General features: G+C 37.8%; 1 protein-coding gene across 7 annotated transcripts in view; it reads left to right on the plus strand.

The window, feature by feature from the left end:
- The window catches only part of BDP1 (BDP1 general transcription factor IIIB subunit), a 52,980-nt gene that overhangs the window by 15,489 nt on the left and 16,343 nt on the right, over positions 1-21,148 (plus strand). For 5 of the 7 annotated variants that reach the window (XM_068927467.1, XM_068927469.1, XM_068927473.1 and 2 more), the window contains 22 exons: positions 95-171; positions 1,603-1,747; positions 1,912-1,988; positions 2,737-2,896; positions 3,304-3,386; positions 4,558-4,789; positions 5,291-5,478; positions 6,182-6,395; positions 6,915-7,102; positions 7,681-7,897; positions 9,384-9,499; positions 10,223-10,442; positions 10,950-11,137; positions 12,363-12,579; positions 13,811-14,016; positions 15,042-15,429; positions 16,976-17,092; positions 17,377-17,413; positions 18,413-18,496; positions 19,164-19,395; positions 20,105-20,265; positions 20,669-20,810. In XM_068927467.1, coding sequence (XP_068783568.1) covers positions 95-171; positions 1,603-1,747; positions 1,912-1,988; positions 2,737-2,896; positions 3,304-3,386; positions 4,558-4,789; positions 5,291-5,478; positions 6,182-6,395; positions 6,915-7,102; positions 7,681-7,897; positions 9,384-9,499; positions 10,223-10,442; positions 10,950-11,137; positions 12,363-12,579; positions 13,811-14,016; positions 15,042-15,429; positions 16,976-17,092; positions 17,377-17,413; positions 18,413-18,496; positions 19,164-19,395; positions 20,105-20,265; positions 20,669-20,810 — 3,689 coding nt within the window. The remainder of the gene's footprint in view (positions 1-94; positions 172-1,602; positions 1,748-1,911; positions 1,989-2,736; positions 2,897-3,303; positions 3,387-4,557; positions 4,790-5,290; positions 5,479-6,181; positions 6,396-6,914; positions 7,103-7,680; positions 7,898-9,383; positions 9,500-10,222; positions 10,443-10,949; positions 11,138-12,362; positions 12,580-13,810; positions 14,017-15,041; positions 15,430-16,975; positions 17,093-17,376; positions 17,414-18,412; positions 18,497-19,163; positions 19,396-20,104; positions 20,266-20,668; positions 20,811-21,148) is intronic. The other 2 variants (XM_068927468.1, XM_068927470.1) reach the window with 2 other exon arrangements.

The following is a 21,148-nucleotide window of genomic DNA, read 5'->3' on the forward strand; positions in this document are numbered from 1 at the left end:
TTGTTCATATTTCTGCTTGTCATTATCTTACGGCAAAGAGTTCCTCAACGTTGCAGAGTTGAAGTGATAAACACTTGTTTGTTTCCTTACTCAGGACAAAGATATATATGACTCATGTAAACCAGATGAAAAGGAGAATGCATCAGACAGTGATTTTCAATCTGAAATAATGTGAGTAGAATTATTTTACCTTGCATTAGTACTTAAGCTAAACCTGCATTTACTTAATTTGGATATAAAGTCTGTTTAATCAGGCTAAGATTAGATGGTGGAGCATGATAACTTTTCTTCCTTATTCAAGAAGGACTTTTGATAGAAATTTTGATTGCTGAGGAGTGATGCTTTGACCAAAACTTAGAATATTACCTGGGAATGAGGAGAAAGACTTGACGAAGCTTAGAAGAGTTAATCCTTCTACAATCAGTAACGGCAAGAGAAATTTCTCTAAAGAAATTTTGCCGTTTTGTATGGGAATGTCAGTTATGATCGCTGGTTTAGAAAAGGGCATTGTTGGTTTCCTTGAAACTGGTAGATGTCCATCAGAGCTCATTAGCCGCACACCCCACGTGTATAATGTATTCATACCTTTATAATTGGACACTGTTGATCTTTGGAATTTAATGCAAGAGTCTAAGTTGAGATATACCTCTCTGGAAGGTACTCTATTTCTGTCTTGACTATTCTCCTTTATGAAGTTAATCTTTGTGACTATTTCTAACAGGAATACCTGTGACTGATTAGTGGCATTCAATCCTCTTGTGCACCTAAGGTTTCCAGTTTGTATGATCATAGACTTAAAAATCCGCGGTATGATTCTTTAAAGTTGATTTAGAGATGGAATTCTAGTTAACGTTTAGTTAGTAGCACTTCTAAATATGAAAGTTTCATCCTTCTGTCCTTTCCTTGTTGAAGGACAGGTCGCTCCTGATTGTCACAATTTTATTTCCTCTATCCTAGGAAACAGATAAGATAAGGTAGTAGTTCCCAATCAGAGGATTATTGATGATATTACCAATAACCTTATTGACTCTGGTAAACAGTGTGCGGAACTGGGAAACTCTATTGCAGTCATTAAGGATGCAGAGATTGTTACGTGCATCTCACTTTTCAAGAACGTTTGGGCATTGGCGGTGGGACAAAGAGTTTGAAAACAGCAGATCATAGTTCTGTGAGTGGGATAGCTCTGAAAGGGGAGGAACGGGAAAGGGAGACAGAAAATTTTGTATATGAAGTAAATCTCTTGTACTTTTGAAGCAGATTTCTATTGTTTCTGGTTTTAGTTTCTACTGACGTCAGTAAGCCTGTTCTTACTAGCTTCAATTCTGAATCCCTACAGAAAGAGGTATTTCAACTGTAGCAGCAAGAGACTCTTCCTTCAGGTATTTTTAAGTTGGATTCCACTGAAAGGCAGCAAAGGTTTTGAGGTTTACTTGAGATTCTGTCCTTTAAGTAATAGCATATATTCTAAGAATGATCTAATAAACTGACAAAAACCGTATCTTTATTACCCATTCAGTCTGTGCTGCTCTTTAAGTATATCTCGGACCATATGAAATGTTAGTTTTCTCTGGTAATATAAAACCCCTCTTTTCATACCTTAAGGGAAGCTGAAAAGCCAGCACCCAAAGGGCGTTTTCAAAGACCTAAACCCAATTTAGCAAAATCATCTGGAAGGAGAGAAGCAGCAACCCAAGAAAAACTGGAGGCTGAGACTTCCTCTCCAAAGCTTGTGAATGAAGCTGAAAAGGTTAGAAGGAGAAATGTTGCTTAATATGCTATGCTATTGATATTGTATCCATTCTGATCAGTGCTGATCCTGTGAACCAGCTACACTGTCATATGGGTTCGGAGGGCTGCCTTTGAGGTATCTGACCACTTGTCCAAGAATAATATTTCTTGTCTTAATTTCAGTGCACTGTGGAAGAGAGTGGAAGTAACAGAAGTGAAATCACTGAAGTAGAGAACGTAGATCTGGAGACTAAATCTGAGTAAGTGTTAAAATTGCTTTTCCAGTCTACTGGTGTTAACTTACAACTTTGATTATAATTTTTAATTTATTCTGCATGGTGCTATTGTAAAAAGGTCTTTATGCAACACTAGTTGGGAAGATTCGTATTCATCTTAAATTTGGCTTCTGCGTTTTCTTGGACTGTATCAAATGGTACTACTGTAGAGGATAGGCGCTTCTTTCTTGAGAAATTGAAGAAAGCATTACTTTACAGAGAGTCAAATTTGCTTGGTATTTGGGGGAAGAAAGCCATAACTGAATGTTAATACAGAGGTAAGATTTTAGTGGTGAGATCGTTGCACAGGACTAAACCAGACTTTACTAGGAATGTAGATCTGTGACTTTGACTTTCTGCCACCCTTTTTTCCCAACTAATGGCTCAGCTCTTGACGCTTGCAGAAGCAGCTATGGCATGCAGTCTACTGAAGTTCTTCGTTTGTGACATTATTTTAAAATCTTTCAGAAAAGGTGGCAAAAAGTAGCTACGTGATAACTTCATATCCTCTTAATGGGAAGATAAATGGAGTTTCCACACTGTAAGACCAAAACAGGTTTTGTGCTCATATGAAGAAACTTGCATAAGTGGGTGCAAATCTTTCCAAAGACAACTCAATATAAGATTCATCTCCAGTAAAGAAAGCTATGCAGGTTGTCGGGTACTATGTAGGCTTGAATGTTAGGGAGTAAATATCATCGTTGTGAATCCTTTGCTAATCTCTCTTGTTCAGAGAACCCGAAAAAAAGGTGATTGCAAAGACAGTAGTTAGAGGATGTCGACAGCGGTTTAAGCCAAACATTACAAGAGCATCTGGAAAGAAAGAAGAGCCTGAAAAAGTTGCAGGAAAAGATAAAATGTCCCATGTGGAGCCTAAGAGAGAAACTGAAAAGGTATTTAATTGACTAAGATAACTGAAAGTAATGTGTTTAGCTAAAAAACCTGTTGAATGTAACTGCAACACTATCTTTTTTTGCTGAACGTGACCAGAAGTCAACCACTTGCTTAATCTGCGGTGACAGTGTGATATTGCTCAGAGAATTCAGCTAAGCTGGGAGTTTTTGACACATATGGTAGATGCCAATAATCTCATGTCCTGCAGCAAATACAAGCTTATCTGTATTTGATCTAGATTTTACTGCACCTTTCTGACTAATGTGAAACTTACCCTATGAATCGTCTGTATCTGTCATAGCATCCCATTTCATATCCTATTTTGGGCAGTATCTGGCCTGTTAGGTAATCCTGTACTTGATAAATGTAAAAGAATTAATGTCTTTAATGTTCTGTTTCTATTCAGAATACTGACCAAAGTAATGGGTATGATACTACCAGTGGAGGATCTGCCGGAAAACACGATAAGGTCTTGGAGACGGTGTCTCAGTAAGTATGTGAAAAATGAGAAGCCGTGCACTGCTCTCTGGCTCTTTGCCATCCCTCTCACTTCTGGTAGTATTATACAGAATGGTAATTATAGAACTTTCTTGGTAAATTTCTGCAGCGAGACGGAAGTTGAAGGAAGAAAAATAACTTTTTTTAATGCATGGCATACATAGATTAACCATTTTTGTTTTTAAAGCAGTGCTCTTAAATGAGGCTTTAAGCATGATAAACACAAAAAATTGAACGTTAGTCCCTTTAAAACAAAAACAAGCCTTGTCCACTAGCTTTAATACTGAAATACATACGTTCCAGTGATGGAAAATTTTATATATTTAAATAATAGGAATAAATTTGCTCTTAAAGTGTAGTTAAGTGTTAGATACCTGGGATTAGGGGAAAAAAATGTGTAGGCAGCTTAATGCATATGTTAATCAAGAAATATGTCCTGCTTTTCATTTCAGTGGAGGCTGTAGTGTAAATGCGCTGAGGAGTGTATTTTGCAGGAAAGGTTGTAAATTGTGTGGTTTTTCTTTTTATTTTTAAAGATGGATAGTTGAAGAGGATGGAGGGAGGTAAACTGGGGTTTGATCTGGTAGCTAAAATATTTTAGCTATTTCTTTCATGAACCATGCTATATAACTTGGTGCTCAGGGTGAAAAGGCATAGAAGCTGATTGCTGGTTTTAATAATATGCTGCTGACATTTTCATGTTGGTAAGATTATGGATCAAGTTAATCGTGTAGTCTCTGAATGTTTGCAGCTTAACCATTTGGACCCTTAATTAAATTAAGACCGTATGCCTCTAGAGCAGATAGGAAAATGAGAGGAGTTATTATGGGTCAGAGGTCATCCTGAGGCAGATAGGAACAGGAGAAGAGCCTGTTGCAGGGGGTGAGAAAAGGTCTATTTAGTGTGGTATCCTTCCTCCTACGAGGAAATAAGGACAGGGCAAACAAATGCTAATTTCTCAAGTACTCTTTCAGCCTCCAACAGATATACCTCTGACTTCTAAGTTAGCAGTGAATAGCTCAGTTCTAAGTAAGTGCATGTTAATAAGTAGGGGGAAGAAGAAGTAGGGGGGTGGGGGTGGGAGGAGGAGGATATTATTTCTCTGAGACCCCTCCAACTTTCATTCATCTTATGTACTTACGAATCGTATGTGTTTTTCCAGGTCTAATGAAAGAACCGGTTTACAGGAGGACAGCAAACAGACTGTGCTGAAACCAGCACCCCTAAAGAGAGGCCGAATGCCAAGACCAAAACCTAATATAGGAAGAACTACTGCAAGGCCTGAAGTCCAAACACAGAAAAAAGATGCTGAAGAGGAGAAAACTGAATATGGAGAAATGGAAAAGGATGTGACGCTCCCTAGGAATGAAAAAAATGTTTCATGCCTCAAAAATGTGAGTTTCCTACTCATGAACAATTGGGGGTGTTTGCGGTTGCAAGTGTGTGATTAGGCACGTTTTTTTTTCTCTGAAGCCCAAGCAGATGCCTTAGTAACAAAGATCTAGGTGCATGCCACGTTGTTCTTTCAGAATTATCTGAAATATCACAGAATTTTCTAATGCTTGCATTTAGATTATGTTTTCCATGGAGAGAGATTGCATCCCATTTCTCCATTGTTTTAGGAGTGATATCATATATGAAAAGAGCAGTGCAGAACAGAAAGAACAGTCTTGGAAAATAAACCATTTAAAACAGTATATAGAAAAATAACAAATTTGAATTTTTAAATTATCTAGTGATTTTTAATTGGTTGAACAGGAAGTAAGAGATCTTTTTGAGCATTTTTGTAGGAGAGGCACTAAAATAAACCCCTTTTTTCCCCCCTCTGCTCTTCTAAGGGAGAGGTTGAGCTTTTTTTTTTTTTTTTCTTAGAGTGAAATTTGTGTTCTTTTTAGGATGTGATGGATTATGAAGACGCTCAGCCATGCACTGTAATATTAGAAGAGGATGTCTGTGCAGATTCTGAGAGGATGGGCTCAATACGTGCAAGCCAGTGTTCCCCCCAGAAGTCCTCAGCTGAAAGCTGTGAATGTGAAGAGGAATCTTCAGATGTCTTGAATGAAGTTTCAGACTTCAGTATAGAGTAAGTTTGTTTTTTAAGTGGAGGGATGATTTAAAAAAAAATACTGATATCTCTAGGTATTTAACATTCAGCTCCAACAGCTAAAATTGTTATAGGTATAAACTCATCCTAGCTTTAAAGCTTATTTTTAATTGAGACAATACTAGAATAAAAAACACATGTGAAAGTACTAAATTTATCTTCTCTTGGCATATCGTATTGAGTCCAGTTTGTAAATAAATAGCTTTTTTTCTGATGCTCAGTTCTTGTGTTTACCTTCTGCATGTTAGTCCTAAAAATACAGCCCTATGTGCTTGCATTAAATTCTTGGGTATAAGGTTTTGGTTTCCTGTTAAGCGGTCCTTTTAAAAAGGTGGGTTCTAATAAATCCGTTGTGTAGTTCTAGATGTGATTAGACAAAGATGGAAAATTTGTAAAACACTTGTTGTGACTGGAAGTTGCAGTTGTTCTGAAATTGCTTCATTTTGTACTTGTCTTTGACCTATTTATAAGATGCATGGGTTTTTGATTGATGATGTGTTTGATATGACCTTTTTTGACCTTTTTTCAATGTCAGTAACTTTGGCTATTGCTCTAAGAAAGCTAAATGTTTTTATACTTGGCTCCTGTATTGGAGAGAATCACATACAAGTATTTCAGGCATGACCTGGCGAGCCGCTGTTGTCCCTGCCTTCAATTGTGCTTTTATTTTTTTGTTTTGTAGGGAATCTGGTCCTCAGAAGCAAGAGGAGAAAACCATTGTTTCATCAGCTCGGCTATTGAGGAGTCGATTCCAGAGACCAAGGCCAAATTTAGGAAAGATAACCGGTAGAAAGGATGTGCTGGATGTAAATAAAGGTGTATCACAGGCTGATACCAATAAGGAAGAAAGTTTAACGCAGTGTGACCGTGAATGTAGCACCCTTCCTGATGCAGATGTAAGGCTTTTTCTTTTTCTTTAATTTTAGCTGAGCCTTTGGGTTTGTGGAACTGAAGTAAACACTGACGATTTTTTTGAAAATGCAAGTTAATCTTTCCTGAAACAAAATGTTTTCAAGAGCTGAAATTTTCTAAATAGAAACTCCCCTACCTTCCACTTAAGCTATTATTCCTTGCATACAGTTACATCCACTATATATTTTGTTAGGTATCCAAATGTCTTTCTGACCTGAGGTGCGCTTGTAGAGATGACAGTGAAGAAAGAAAAGTACTACTAAAAGATCTCAAAGAAGAAATACAGATATCAAGCAGTTTAATTTCTTTTAAACAAGTGTATGTTTTTCTTGGAAAGCCTGGGAAGTTATTAGTAAGCAAATAAGTAAGCAATGGGAGTTTTCCTGCAGGAAATACATTAGAGAGTGATTAATACTGATCTTTATGGACATCATGATTAATGTCCTTTTTGGTCTGAGTAAGTATCATGACTTTTTCTGGTTCGTTTCTTTTTATTGTTTTAGAAAACAGAAAAATATGAAGTCCTGCAGTCGTTTGAATCCTTAGGAAAGGAAAACTCTCTTGGCTTTCAGGAAGCTTCTGGAAGGCCAAGTCATCAGTCCTTGGAGATGCTTTCAAGATCAGAGGAGGGTGAACTCAAGTCTTGTCCACCTGTACATAACCAAGAAGAGACCTCAGCTACTGATGCAGGGTAAAGACTTAGCCGCTTCTGTTTCTCGATTGTGACAGTGAAGACGTGTTAAAAAGGCAATTGTTGTGCCAATGGATTTCTCACTGGCAAAGAAAAGCTAATAAAAATACCTAATGAGATGTCGGTTTTCATAGTTTCAGCATCGATTATATTGAAATTCCAGTTATTTCTATGCTAAGCATCAAATTAATGAGCATTCATTTTTACAGCTGGTATTTTGTCAGAGTTGGTTTCATCATCTGAAACACTAGAGGCGTTTAGTTTAAGCAGAAGAATGTCAGTTTGCTTTTCAGACAAACCACGTGAAAATTGCTTTCGTTTTATAGTAATAAGCGAAGAGTAAGATAGTGCCTCTAATGAATTAGTTAATTCTGTTGTTGAAGTAGTTAGACTGGTGCTTTGCACTTCTTGCTGAAACAAAGATTTGTGTGTATAGGGTAAACTCAGAAGAATTTTATTTACCTGTTTCTTTTAAAAATTCAGAGAGATGTTTTATAGGTAAATATAACTGACCTGTGGTTTTTAATGGCATACTTTTATATTAAGTTTCAGATTTTTTTTTTTTCTGTCTGACTTAGGTTTGACAGCAGAAATACGACTCAAGAAGAAAGCAAATCAGCTTCTCTTCAACCTGTCCAGTTAGTGAGGGGCCGATTTCAGAGACACAAGCCAAACTTCAGAAGCACTGTGGGAAGGAAGGAATTACAAACAGAAAAACATGAGTGGGATAAAAAACCTGAGGCAGAGCAGCTGGTATTGCAAAAAGACGAATCGGCCAATGCTGTGTCTGTTGTCGTAAGTGTAATAAGAATAAATTCTTTACCTTCAAAAAAACGCTTTCAAGTTGCATGTTCTGTGTTATGAAGTTACATTAGGACGCTTGAGAAGCATTCCCTGAAGCTGAAGTGCCATACTTCAGGGAAAACTTCCCAAAACTGTGATACGTTGAGGTAATGCAGATATGAAATGGTGACACGTACAACCTGTATTACTCATATCTTCTGGAAAATGAGGGTGTGATTTTGGTTGGACTGCATGATGGAAAAGGATTGTGCACGTTTAGGGGATTATAGAAGAAAAGTGCATTTTATATATAGCAGTATAAAATGAGCTTTTTGCTCATTTTATCTTTCCTTTTTGGATGAATCAAGTCTGTGTTGAGGAATCCAGCATGAAGTATCAAGAGAAGGTGAAGAAACAGCTATTTTTATGCAAGAATTAAGCTTTGACTGGCTTCACCATTACAATGTCTGACACTGACTCAATTTACCTGTGTAAAGTTGAGGATATTTACTGATGTGTTATGTCCCACAGACACTTTACTAGGCACTGTACAAGCCATTGTAGTAGTATTAAACTCTCTGTAACCATCTTGTAGGTTGCATCCATGGCATCATTAATCTGCAGACATGAACTGGTTCTGTGGAGAGTTGACTGAGAACTCAAATATAGCTTAAACTTTCTGAGACTGACTTATTTGTGTAGAGCTAGCTGTGAGTACTTGTGAGCCACGCTCCCAGAGAGGAGCAGGAGAGGCATACTGCAGGTGCACTCAGTGCCCCAAGGGCACTGCTCATGCCCAGCTGAGTTAGTTGCTTCTGGTTCAGCTTTGGCTCTTCTAGACCTGTGGCCTGTGGACCATGCATACGCAGCTACTCTGTGCAGTACAAAATGGATAGAGCCACTGCAGAGTACAGAGGTCTGATGCTCCTCTGTACTAATAAAGCTGTCTTGGACCTGGAGCGCTGAGGAGTGTGTTTGAGTGGTGTCTGTGTGGAACCAGTGTGGCGAATACAGAAGTAAAACTAATAAACCTTTCTGAGTCTGAGGTTATTCTGTGACAGCTAGGGTGCGTCTGTGTTGTGCTCTGAAGTGTCCACATTTCAAAGGTTTTCCAAAGCCTTTTCAAAGGCCTCAGTGCACGGTTTCCCTTGTGCTCCATGTAATACAACTGATTATGGATAACACTTGTCTATTTATTGCTTAGTGCTTAGGTGCCTATGGTAGTGGTGAAGAAACTAACTCTAGGGAGCCCAGAACTGAAAAAAAATTATGCTCCTGCATGCCTTTTAATTGATTTATGTGCTCAGGCAGGTTAGTCTCAATAAAACAGCATGATTCTCTTCTGTGTTCATGTTGAGAAATTAACACTGAGATCCGTAGTTTATGCTTGCTTTTTTTTTTTTTTTAATAAAACGCATTTCTGTTTTAAAAATTTGCTTGCTTCTCCTTTTTCTTCATGCTACAAGTCATAATGTTTATATTTTATTGCAAATTAAAGGGTGAAAATGAAATTATATTGCATCAAGCTGATGTATTGAGTGATGAGGAACAGGCACAGCAAGAGGAGCCTCGGGTGCCCCATATTTCTGAAAATGTGTTGCGTAAGCAAAGCAGGTGAGGTTAGAGTCTAGCAAAATCAGGTTTAAAAGGTTTTCATCTGGTATATAAATTAGACACTTCTGCAAATGTCAATTCTTTTGTTCGTTGTTTCCTGTCTTTTTCTAATGCTTAGTTTTCAGTGCCTGCTGGCAGTGTCTTGCCGTGTTTGTTTCCAGATTACATTTTTAGTTGAACTGAACTAGTTCTCATTGTTTATCTGGTACAGTCTTGCTCTGTTTGAGCTCATAGCTCTTTTTGACCAAGCTTTTCTTACTGGATTTGTATTTCTGCGTACAGTGATCGTACATGTAATGCTCGTATATTTTGCAAAGTGCCAGAGTTCTGTCTTTTATTGGTCCCAGTATGCTCTTCTATTTTACTATTGCTTATGTCAAAATAAGATTTTAAACCTATATCAAGTTGCAGGTTCTTCAGTGTTGGTTTGATTAGTAACACAACTTTCTCGTTGCTGTCAAAAATGTTTTGACAATGAAATTTCCTTATTTGTTGCCAAATCTTAACCATAATATATAATGGTTATAGTTATAAACATATATAGTAATATATATGTTGCAAAGGTAGTTTTCTTGATTTTAAACAAAACATATGGTATATCAGATTTTTCTAATCATCTTATATAAGTGTTGATTAAAAATGGAATGCATGCAGAAGTGTTTTCTTCCCCACCCGCAAATGAAGTCAATTGACTTTTGTTTTGTTTTGTTTTAAATACGCTAGTGCTGAAAAATCCATTTTCCCGGAAGGCAAGCTGGCTGCCCTCAAACCAGCACAACTCTTAAGGAATCGATTTCAGAGGGCTCGACCTAACCTAGGAAGAGCATGTAGCAAGAAAGAATCTTTGGTGGTGCAAAAGCTTGCTGCTCCAGTTGAGGAGGAAGCGGAAAAAGGAGAGAGTCTCCCTGTGGTAGAAGAGTCTGAGGAACCTCTTTCCTCACAAGTGAGAATTCTGTCCAGATCTTTTGGACTGCGCTTATTGATACTTGTCCCTGCACCCATTGCTTTTATGAAGTGTCTAAATTAGCTGCTTTCAACCCATAAATTAAATTTTGACTAGTGAGAATTATATTCTTGCTGGATACTTGCACCTAATATGAGGTCTTTTGCACTACTCCTGTCTACGTTTTTTGTTAAAGACTCATCCTGCTCTTCACTTACATTTTATATTTCAGTCACGTACATGATAATTAATAGTTATGTGCATAGCATATTTCTGCTGTGGGGTTTATTCTGAACCCACTGGTGGCTGATCACAAAGGAATATATTGATGCCTTCAAGGGATCAAATGCCTTCAAGGGAGAAGGGAACAGTGATAGACGCCATAAGCTGCTATAAAATTTTTAAACAAACTTTTGTTTGAAATTAACCTCTAGCTTGTAACTTGCAATGTTTTATTGTACATCTGATATATTTTGTGCTAATACTGTCATTTCCCCCAAATTTAAGGATGACATGGAAGCATTGTTGCCTGTGGGGAATTCGGCTAAGAATGACAGTCCAGAGACAAATACAAGAAGTATGAGGTCAGAAATACTCTGTTCCCCTGAAAAATCACCAGATTGCCCCGATGAGAGAGAGCAAAAAGAGTATCTATCTACAGAGGCTGTAGGAAGCATTCAGGATACCCCGGAGAGGTAAAATTCCCTGTTGACAAACTAAAAAAAGCTCTTTTTTTAAAAAACAAACAAACAAACAAACAAACCTTAATGTGTTTATCCAGTTATTTTCATTTAGTGCTTGCTTCTTGAAGTGTAGGCTGAGCTATATCAGTTGTATGTGTTAACTGCCATGAAGGTCACTAGGTGGCATCCTTACATAATTTTAAGGGTATTTTTCAATGGCATCACATAATTTTTCAAGACTGTTTTCCTCATTAGAAAAGGATATTTTGCAGATAGGAGTAGGACAGTAGGAGCAAGCAGTCGGAGTTCAGCTGTGTGAATTTTTCATTAACACACACCTAAGGTAGAGCGGACTATGGATGTGGACCCTTGAAAGGAAGACAAGCTCACTTTAGGTTATTCTACCTAGAGCAGTTTGCAATGAGCTTGTCTTAAATGTATTCCTTGTTTCTTCAGTTTTCCTTTCTAGCAGGAGAAGTTTGTGCAATGCTTTGGCCGGGGGGGGGTGCCTTTTATGTATGTGTAATATGAGGCAGATTGTGCCATTCACTTGTAACAGTTCTGGACTATGTTATAAGCTGTCTTTTGCATAATCTTAACTAATATAGAGCAGCCTAGGATCCAATTATTTTACTGTTCTCTGAAATTCTCCTCTTGCTCCTTTCTGTCTCTGAATCTCTGTTTGGGATCTCTTTCATGACTTGTGTCGTAGCCATATCCCAGAGTCTTTGTGCAAAGGATAGTAAGAAAAGAGCCTTACCTTACTGAGTCTTCTTGGCTTCTGTGATGGGGGAAGATCCTCAATTTTGAATTTAAAAGTCCAAGATTTTAGTGATCTTACTGATACGAATGAAATTCTCACATCTCTTCAAGCACATCCTGTTTAAAGACTGTAGTACCTTGAATGTTGGAATTAATGAAGATGCTTCCATGGCTGCTTAATTTTTGGGGCCTGTGGTGGCATAGGCTGAAACTTTCGTCTGTAGCTGACTTTGTTTTGCTTGCTCATCCAAAAGCAAACTGAAAGGTCCATTACTGAAGAAAAGCAAATTATCTCCTTTCTGCATTGCTCTTTTTCTTCCCCTAGTGAGTGGAGTTTAATAAATAAGTAGAGAAAATGCAGAACACTTAGGTCAATTTCTGGGTGGATGTACTAAATATTTGTATGTGAGCCAGGCTTGTACAGTCTATTTAATAGTACCTGAGCACTAAGATTTAAAACCTTAATATTTTGTAGGTCCAGTGATAAATTCAGTTCTGGAGAAAAAAGTGAATCAAGTGATACAAAAGCTTTGCATCAAGTGAGGGGCCCCCTCTGGAAGCCAAAGTCAAACCTAATGAGAGGTACTAGAAAAAGAGATGATTCTGAAGAAGGTGGAAGCAGAAATGAAGACAGCTCTGCGATTAGAAATGCCGAAGAGTGTTTGGTGTCAGGAAAAACAGATGTGTCAATGGTAAGTGCTGAACGTTTAGTTTGGGCCAATTTATATCTTAATTCTTGTGCTTAACTTTTTAGAACTCATGCTGCAGAAACCCAGTATATGGATATGAATGGTTAAAGTGATTCTTTTCTTTTTTTACTTCACCAATGGAAGTGTTGTTGACTGAACGTACTCAGAATCCAAAAACTGTGGGAATATTTACTATGTACTGTCAGTTCTAAGTTTTAACAATTTACATGGCCAAGAGTCTTCATTAGCATAAATACATGCTAACCCTGTTACCAGCAAATTTAATGTCTGCTATGCATTGAACAGTGAAAATTAAGACAGCTGTCTAATGCCACATACTTACGGTTAGTGACACATACCTGAATAGCCTGTTTAGACTTCCTTCTGCTTAAATTACATCAGCAGACCTGAGCTGGCCCAGACTGCTTCTTTCTGTCTATAGTTGTGGTATCTGAATCAAGTTGCTCTTTATTTTCTAAATAGATCACTGGAAATTTTCAATTAGCATACGTTTTGGCCAAGTGCCCATAGTTGATGGGACTGCACTTACTGATGTGTTTTAAAAAGTTACATGTTTTGAACAGAATTGTTTACTGGGTTCAAATGAAAGTTTTACCTCCATCCCAAGCAACCGTTTTGTGAGAATAGATCTGTAGGAACTTTGTCAAAGCAAACACTGTAAGTGAGCAAAAATTTGGGTGCCTTGAAACTACAGCTCCTGCAGGAGAAAGACTTGTGACACAACCTGCCTTATAGAATGCTGCTTAGGTTCTGAGAAAACTTTCTGTTTGTATGTTTGAATAACGTTCAAACTCTGTTCTCTAAATTGTGGTAGCTATTTCTTCCTAACTAGTTCCCAGGGCAGAAAACAAATAACTCTTCCCTTCCCTCTTTTTGTCCTCTAAAATAATAGGTAGCTTTAGAAAACAGAATATAGTTCCTCTTTCCAGCTGCTGAAGGGCTACTGCTCTTGATAAGTTGAGCGAAGACCTGATCTGTTAATTAGTAGCACTGGGAACACATGTGCCATGAAATAGCATTTTTGCTATAGAGCCTGAAATTAAAGAAAAAGGGAGAGGGAGGGAGAGGAAAGAAGTCTTAAGCTAGCAGCAGAGATGACAATTGGGCATGTGTTCAAGAACTTCAAACTTTGTTCTTTAAATCTGTTTGTCACTGAAACCAGTTAAAAATGGGTTTGGCACTTAACATGGTAATAATTGTTTCATTTGTTCAGCAAAACTCCAGTAACTTAGTGGAAGCTGCATCTTCCTCAGAGGCTACAAGAAAACATCCTTTTACAGACTCTGAAGAAACATTCTGTAAAAGAATCAAGCAAGATGGTAGATTCCAGTCTCCAGAGATTTCATCAGAGAGTGAGAGTCAAGAAGAAGATTCTCAGCCTTCTACTTCTCAGGAGAAAACATCAGATCATCTCACAAGGTAAAACAAGCTTCTTTTAAGCTCAACTGATTGGTTTTGTTTTTAATTATCAGCCATAGTTCTAAAGTTGCGTATCAGCACATACAGGATGTCAGTCCTTGGGCCTCCCATATTTCAGGTGGGCATAGCTGTCCCTATGCCTTTTACCCTGTCTGTACTCTCATCAGACAGACACAACCAGCATTCTGAACAACTCATCCCAAAGTTCCTGCTTCTGCTTTCTGTTCTCTCTCTCTCTCTATCATACCAGTCGTAGCTCCTGGGCCCACCTTGCTTGTACTCTGCCACCATAGCAGTTCCTGATTTTAAAGGCGAGGACCTTCAAGTACCCATGCTGGGGACAAAGGCATTGTGGTAATGTCCTAAATGAAAACTCTATGGTGGATGCCTCTGCTGCTATGTATTCTTCACCTCCATGTTCCAAGGATGCTGGGTTTTTTTTTTAGGAAACGAGGAATTACTTTTGGTATCCAAAGTGTTCGTGCTCCCCGTTTTGAGGAGGGAAATGGTATCCAGCTGATTCTTGAAGAGATTGTTGTCTGAGAAACACGAGCAGACAAATAGTTATTGGCTAATGATCCTAATTTCTAGGCGTAAGTCAGAGGAGCTAAAATCTCACAGTTTGGGGTTCCTAGTGTAGTTTTAGTAAAAGAGAACTGGAAATGTTCCCCTGATAGAAAAGCATGCAACTTCCAAGTCCCTCAAAATGAGAATTAATCCACCTTTTCCAATCAAAGATTTCTGCATCCTATACATTTCACTGTGTGACTTTTCAACACTCAAACTGTGTAATATGCATGTGCAACCAGTACTTTGTACATATATGAAATAATTAGAATTTCTAATGAAATAGAGTCTGGACACACTTTTCTCAAAAAATAACTTTTGCTAGAAGGTAACTAGATCACATTGCTGGTCAAAGTGGTCCTTTTCTATTCAGTGAACTTATATTGATTTGTTGTGTTTGTTTTTTGGAATGTCTTGTATTTCATTGTTTTTAAATGTGCTTTTGTTCTGTACTTCAGAAGGCAGTCCAGAAGATCATCAAAACGGATAGCCTCAAAACAGGTCTCGGAGCTAAGAACTGCTTCTTCTTCTGCCTCTGAATGTGAGCCTGATCGCAGTGAAAAGGGAAATCAAAGACAAAAAAATAAACTGAATATTACTAAAGGCAAAAGTCTGAAATCTGCTCACAGAGGGAAGTCTGGGAAAGAGCACAGAAGTTCAAAGACAACCTTGGTGACTCTCCGGGCTTCGCAAGAGGAGGAGGAGGATGAGGCTGATGACTTTGAGCCAGATGATGAAGATCAATGTTTTGCACCAGAGGAAGTAAACAAGGCTCCAGTGTTTGTTCCTGTAGGTCTTCGATCTCCAAAACCTGTTCCTGTTCAGATAGAGGAAACCATGGAGGAGGTATGATGTTGCTGTGTTGTGCACGTGTACTTTTGTTTTAATTGTTTAAACTGATGCTTTTCTTGTAACTGCATCTCTGAGTACTTTTATTTTTTTTTCCCCAGTTTAGTTTAATTCTTAAGAATGGTATTGACAGTAGTAAGGATGCTTAGTTGAAGCGCATACTTGATTTTGAACAAAATGCTCCATTAGTCTAAGGTCTAGTTCATGTTTTGAACTGTAAAGCTCTGCAGAGTGTTCACTGGTTTACTTATTGGGATTGGATGTAGGCACAGCCTCCTGTGTTTACTGCATAATTTGAGGCCCAAGATGGAACAAGGGGAGCATTTCAACTTTACGTTTGAATGTTAGGAAATGAGGGAGATGTTTTGGTTTGTGTGTTCTCTCCCCCACACCCCTTCAATCTTCCCAGTCAAGAAACTTTAACTGGTAGATCATTCCTGCCTTACAGCCTTATGTAGCGTTATATATTGTGTGCAAGTGACTAAAAGGACAATTAGCTTTAGGTAAAAGAGCAAGAGAATTAAAAGCTCAGTCAAAGCACCAAGGGAAACTCTGGAACAGACAGAAAAGTTGTTGCAGGGGGAGCTCTGCTGAATCCCTTCATCCTGAAGATTTGGAATATTAAGTGTGGGGATGGTGTTCAAGTTACTTGGTTTAACACACAGGAGCCATCGGGTAAGGGAGGTGATCAGATACCTGAGAACTCAGCTGTCAAACTTAAGCAGGTCAGTGCAAAGTACGTGTGAAAATGCAAGCTTTTGAAAACTACCCAAATAGAGCAGCATTTTTCATAAGAGTATTACCGGCAGTAGTGTAACCTTTCTGTCAGACTTCAAGTCCTTGAGTCTGAAATGTGAAGTGACTGAAGTTCTCAATGGAAAGATAGTGTTAAAGAGGAAGAGAATACCGGCAAAACTTTTATATAAAAATTTTTCCGCATACATATTATATGTATTCGCTTTGTGTGTGTGTACGTATATAAATTTCTTTACATATATGCATAAGTGTGTGTGTGTATATATATATACACACATACGTATATAAAATTTCACTGTGTACATACAGATAAAATTTTGCTACATACCTACATGATGTAGGCTCTGTGTGTGTGTGTGTGTGTGTGTGTGTGTATTTATGTATTTTCCCTACATTTGCTTTGTAAGGCTGAACTGCTTTTTTCCTGAAGACTTAAAAAGCAGAAAAAGTGAGAAAACATACAAAACCTTTTTGAGGTAAATAGCCAGCATGAAAGATATCAGCTAAAAAGCTTAGTTTGGTAGAGTAATAAGCAATTGGAAGTAAGGTCTTATGGTTGTCTGCTTTCAATTACAGTATTATCCATTCTATCTCTGTTTCATGTAACTCCTTTCTTCTCAAATCACATGGTATGTACTATAGAACTTAGTTTTTGGAAGGGATCCCATTAAACGTTCAAGATCAGCTAAGCGTATATGGACTCTAAAAACTGTATTCATCAGATTTTCTTTTGGGGCTAATGAGCTGAAATACTTTTTAATTATTTATAAATAAATCATTTTTACAGCTGGAAATATCTGCGAATGTCCCAGATGTGCAGGTCGTTACTGATTTTGAAAGTCTGTCTCACGTGTCTCTCCAGCCAGTGATGCAGAGGGAGGAAAATGTGAACACCTCACCAGCTGTAAGAATATCTTCTTTTTCTGGCTTCATAGCAGATATAAAACTACATGGCCAACGTCAGTTTACTATACCTGCTTACAATAGTATAGCTTAACAAACTCTTAGCTGTCCTCACAGATATGAGGGACATAGAGGAAAACTGTATGAATAAAACTGTTAACCTGTAAAATACCATTTTAAAGCCAGGGGCAGAGAGTTTGCTGGTAACCATTTTATTAAAATTGCAGATCCATTTTATATAGAAGTGTGATATGGTTTTTTTTGTCTTGTTTTTTGTTGTTTAAGGAAGCAAACATGCCTGAAAATCCAAAGGAGGACAAAGGTAGATATGAAATAATCTTGTTATGTCTTGCTCATCGATTTATTATCGATATGTAGGTATTCTTGATGGAAGTTTGGAAGTTCATATATCTTAACACAGCCAGGCTCATGAGATTTGGGATGCGTTTATGTTTTGGAGAAGGCTTAAAACACTTCTTCCTTACTGTTCTCTGTCAATTTGGTGGACTAAGCACTGCAAGACTGTTTCTTAGGGTCAAAAATGTACCTTTTGTGTGTCCCTTGTATCAGTTTCACATGGTTAGCTGTGCAAGAAGAGGAAACTTTGCAAGAGCTTACAGTATGCACTTGCTGTGTGAGTGAATGGTACAAAGAATGTACAAAGAACATAACTTTGTCCTTGCCATCTCTATGGTCTCTGACTATAGTATCTTAAACTGGTAAGACAGCATGTGCAAGAGGGAAAACAGTGATCATAGTCTTCCAGAAGCAAATATTCTTTTCATATGAGACAGGTTACAAACCCTGACTGAGGTATTAATTTTTAGAATAGCTTTTATTTTGAAATTTAAATGTGTTCTCAGTTTTGCTGTGCAGCGGTTTAAATTGAGTGGGTTACTGTCCCTTTTGAAGGTGGGGAAGCCTTTTTCCTATTCATCTATTTCATTGCATTAGGTTTGGAAGATGGAAATGTTTTATTTTATATGACCAGTTAGTGATAGGTGAAGGGAGATATTCTGGGTAGAGATTAAGAGTGAGGAGTTTAAACTACTGGTCAGCACTACAGGTATGGGTATCTTGATTAAACTGTTTTTCTCTCTCTTTTTCATTAATGGGAATAATGATGCTGCTTAATGTTTCTGCAATAGTTTGGATTTAGTGGATGAGAATTGCTGTCTGTCTACAAACATCTTGATCCATGAAAGGCAACAATTTGAAAATATGTACTTTACTAATGATGTCAAATGCTTTTTGAATGTAATGAATGATAAGTGAATTTAATGGTAAACATACTTTAACCTGTGTGTGAACAACTCTGTAGGACTTAATGATGGAAGCACTGAAGCTGCTATGACTTTACTTGCAATGGGTGATCCGACGTTCCAGTTGAAAATAAACACTGAAGGTATGATCTGATTTATGGGACGAAGCCTTCTTTGTGCTTCATGGGTTTGCCTAAGGAGGGATGGAACAGTGGCTGCAAAGCTGCTTCTACATGCTACTGCATAGCAAGAGGTCAAGAATCTCTTCTACATTTAGTCCTGTTAAGTTATAACACATAGGCTAGGCAATGCTGCCTGGCCTGGAAAAGTGAGGCACTGTTTTGGATACTGCCAGCTGCAGCACTTTGCTACAAAGATGTTTCTGGAAGCTCTTTTAAGAAAGGATGTGTTTGAATTAGTCTGTGTTGCTCACATAAGTCAGGCAAAAGAGAAGAACCAAGCTTAAATGTCCCTACATGTCAGTGGTATTTTCTGGTCTTTAACGTGAAAAATAGTTTTTTGTTGTTGGTGGGTTTTTTTCCCCCCTCTTAACTAGCTATAATCTGAATTTACCAGTGTTTAGACTAGTTTTTGAAATTGGCTTTCATGGGTGAATGTTAATCTCTGCCTCGCTGCTACGAAAAACTGACCTTAAGATTGCATTTATCTGGGACTGAAGTTTGCATCTTTGGAGAAAGCAGATTTTATCAAATGAAGTTTGAATTTGATCATCTGTGAGCAGCTCTGTGCAGTTACAAAACCTGAGTCTTTTTAATGAGACTTTTCTGTTTTGTTTATTGTTCTAACCAGAACGGACACAGACGTTACCTGCTCAAGATGATTTACATGTGGCCAGTAACCTTGTGACCCGTGCTTATTCAGAGCAAAGTGTAATTTCTTGTCAGTATTTACTTTCTTCACCTCCTTCTAACATGGAACTGATCCCTTCCGAGGATGGAAGCAACATTAATCTAGAGGACCAAAGCACCGGCACAGGAACAGGTGGCGAAGGATATTTTGAGAAAAATGCTACAGATACCAGGTGAAATTACTACCTTAATTACTTTGGAGAGGGAGATCCTCTGACACTGCTAACCTTTAACAGGTTCTTTCTGGCACGTTTCTTGAATTTCAGGCATCTTGCTTTAGTGAAGGTTTCTCAGCTTGTGTAATTTGCTATGTAATCTGGAAAAACCCTCTTGAATTTTCCTTACCACTTTTATGAGCTGTTAACACGCGATTTGGGGAAATTTGGTGGGGGAGAGGGGAGTTAGAACTTAGTTCATATGGATTTCTCTTACTTTACCAAGCTCGTTTCCTGAAGGTACTGAACAGCTGATGAGGCCAAGGCAGGTTGCTTAAATGTCATGGCTCCCATGGGCTCTGATTAGAGCAAACAAATGTCAAGGAATTGCTTGAGTTGCTATCATTTTTCTCTTGTTTTTTTTAAATTTTGTTAAAAAAAAAAATTACAAAATGTTGAAATAGCTTGATGGAACACCTTTTCAGAAAAATAAGGTTCATTGCTTGGACAAACTATCAGATTATACCTCTCTTAACAGTTATAATCAAAGATTTTTTGCTTTGAGTTTTGTGTTTCTTTTATTATATTATTAACCAGAATTTACTAGCTCTGTTCCACATCTCCCATCTGTTCTCTGTGCAGTGATCTTTGCTGAAAATAGTAATTTTGTTGCACTGTCAACTGTCAAAATCAAGAATTTTATCAATTTTATTTTCCTTTTTACCAGCAGTGATAGCTCCATGCCTATGGTGAACAGTCTAAGACTGACAAGAGGTAGACTCCTGAAGCCTGAGCCAGATTTTGGAGTATTGAGGTCAAATAAGAACATTATTCAGAAGCCTGTTAATGCAAATGTACTTGTGGAAGAACTAGAGCAAGTCCAAAGTGGTAAGCCTGTCTCTTATCCTAAGGCTTTATAAATAGATTCCTGTGATAAATTCACATTTCTTTCTGAAACAAAACTGAATTAAAATCAATATCCACTTTCTGTTTGTGTTCGCAGATGATGCATCACCATTATAACAGCAGGGCGTCCATTTATGGCATAGCTTTATACATAAATATGCCTTTCAGTATAAAATTAAATGAAATCTGTGTAAAGACTTTTCTGGGCAGGTCTTAAATTATCTGGAAAGCCCTTAAGTTACTGGGATGGTCTTGACAGCAATAGTACAATGCAGTATACTTTTTTCCCTTTCATTAACATCATTCCATATATATCTCTGTTTCAGACATGCACACACGTATATATGTATACATATCATATATAAACTTGTTTTTAAATCTTTAGAGGCCACAGTTCTGAGGGATACTGCAGAAATGCAGAAAGTGGAACTACAACAGGTCAGACCAGCTGCGGGTAGTTCTTTAGATCTTCATGATTTTGCAACTGGAAGTATGGAACCTGTCAAACAAGTAGACAAAACAGAGAGGTAGGAATAAATGGTCAATTTACATTGAATGTATTCTTAAAGTTTCTTAAAATATGCAGCTGAAGTGCATGGGAAGTACACGCCTGTGATGGAAACTGTATGCCTGCAGGAATGGTGTGTATTAATGCACACAGATTTTACAATATAGACTGCCTTGTTTTTAAGGTTTTAAACTCTTGCATGTTGTCCTACAGCTTTTGAAAGTAAAGTGTTAACTTGTGTATTTGCCGTTTCAGTTCTTAGTAATCACCTTGCTACTTAAATGTCTCCCATAAAACTGCATCTGAAAAGAAATGTTAAGGATGTAGTCACAGAGAAACAGAACACCTCTTCAAAAA

This window comes from Struthio camelus, chromosome Z, assembly GCF_040807025.1.
Source record: "Struthio camelus isolate bStrCam1 chromosome Z, bStrCam1.hap1, whole genome shotgun sequence".
In the NCBI taxonomy this organism is placed as follows: Eukaryota; Metazoa; Chordata; class Aves; order Struthioniformes; family Struthionidae; genus Struthio; species Struthio camelus.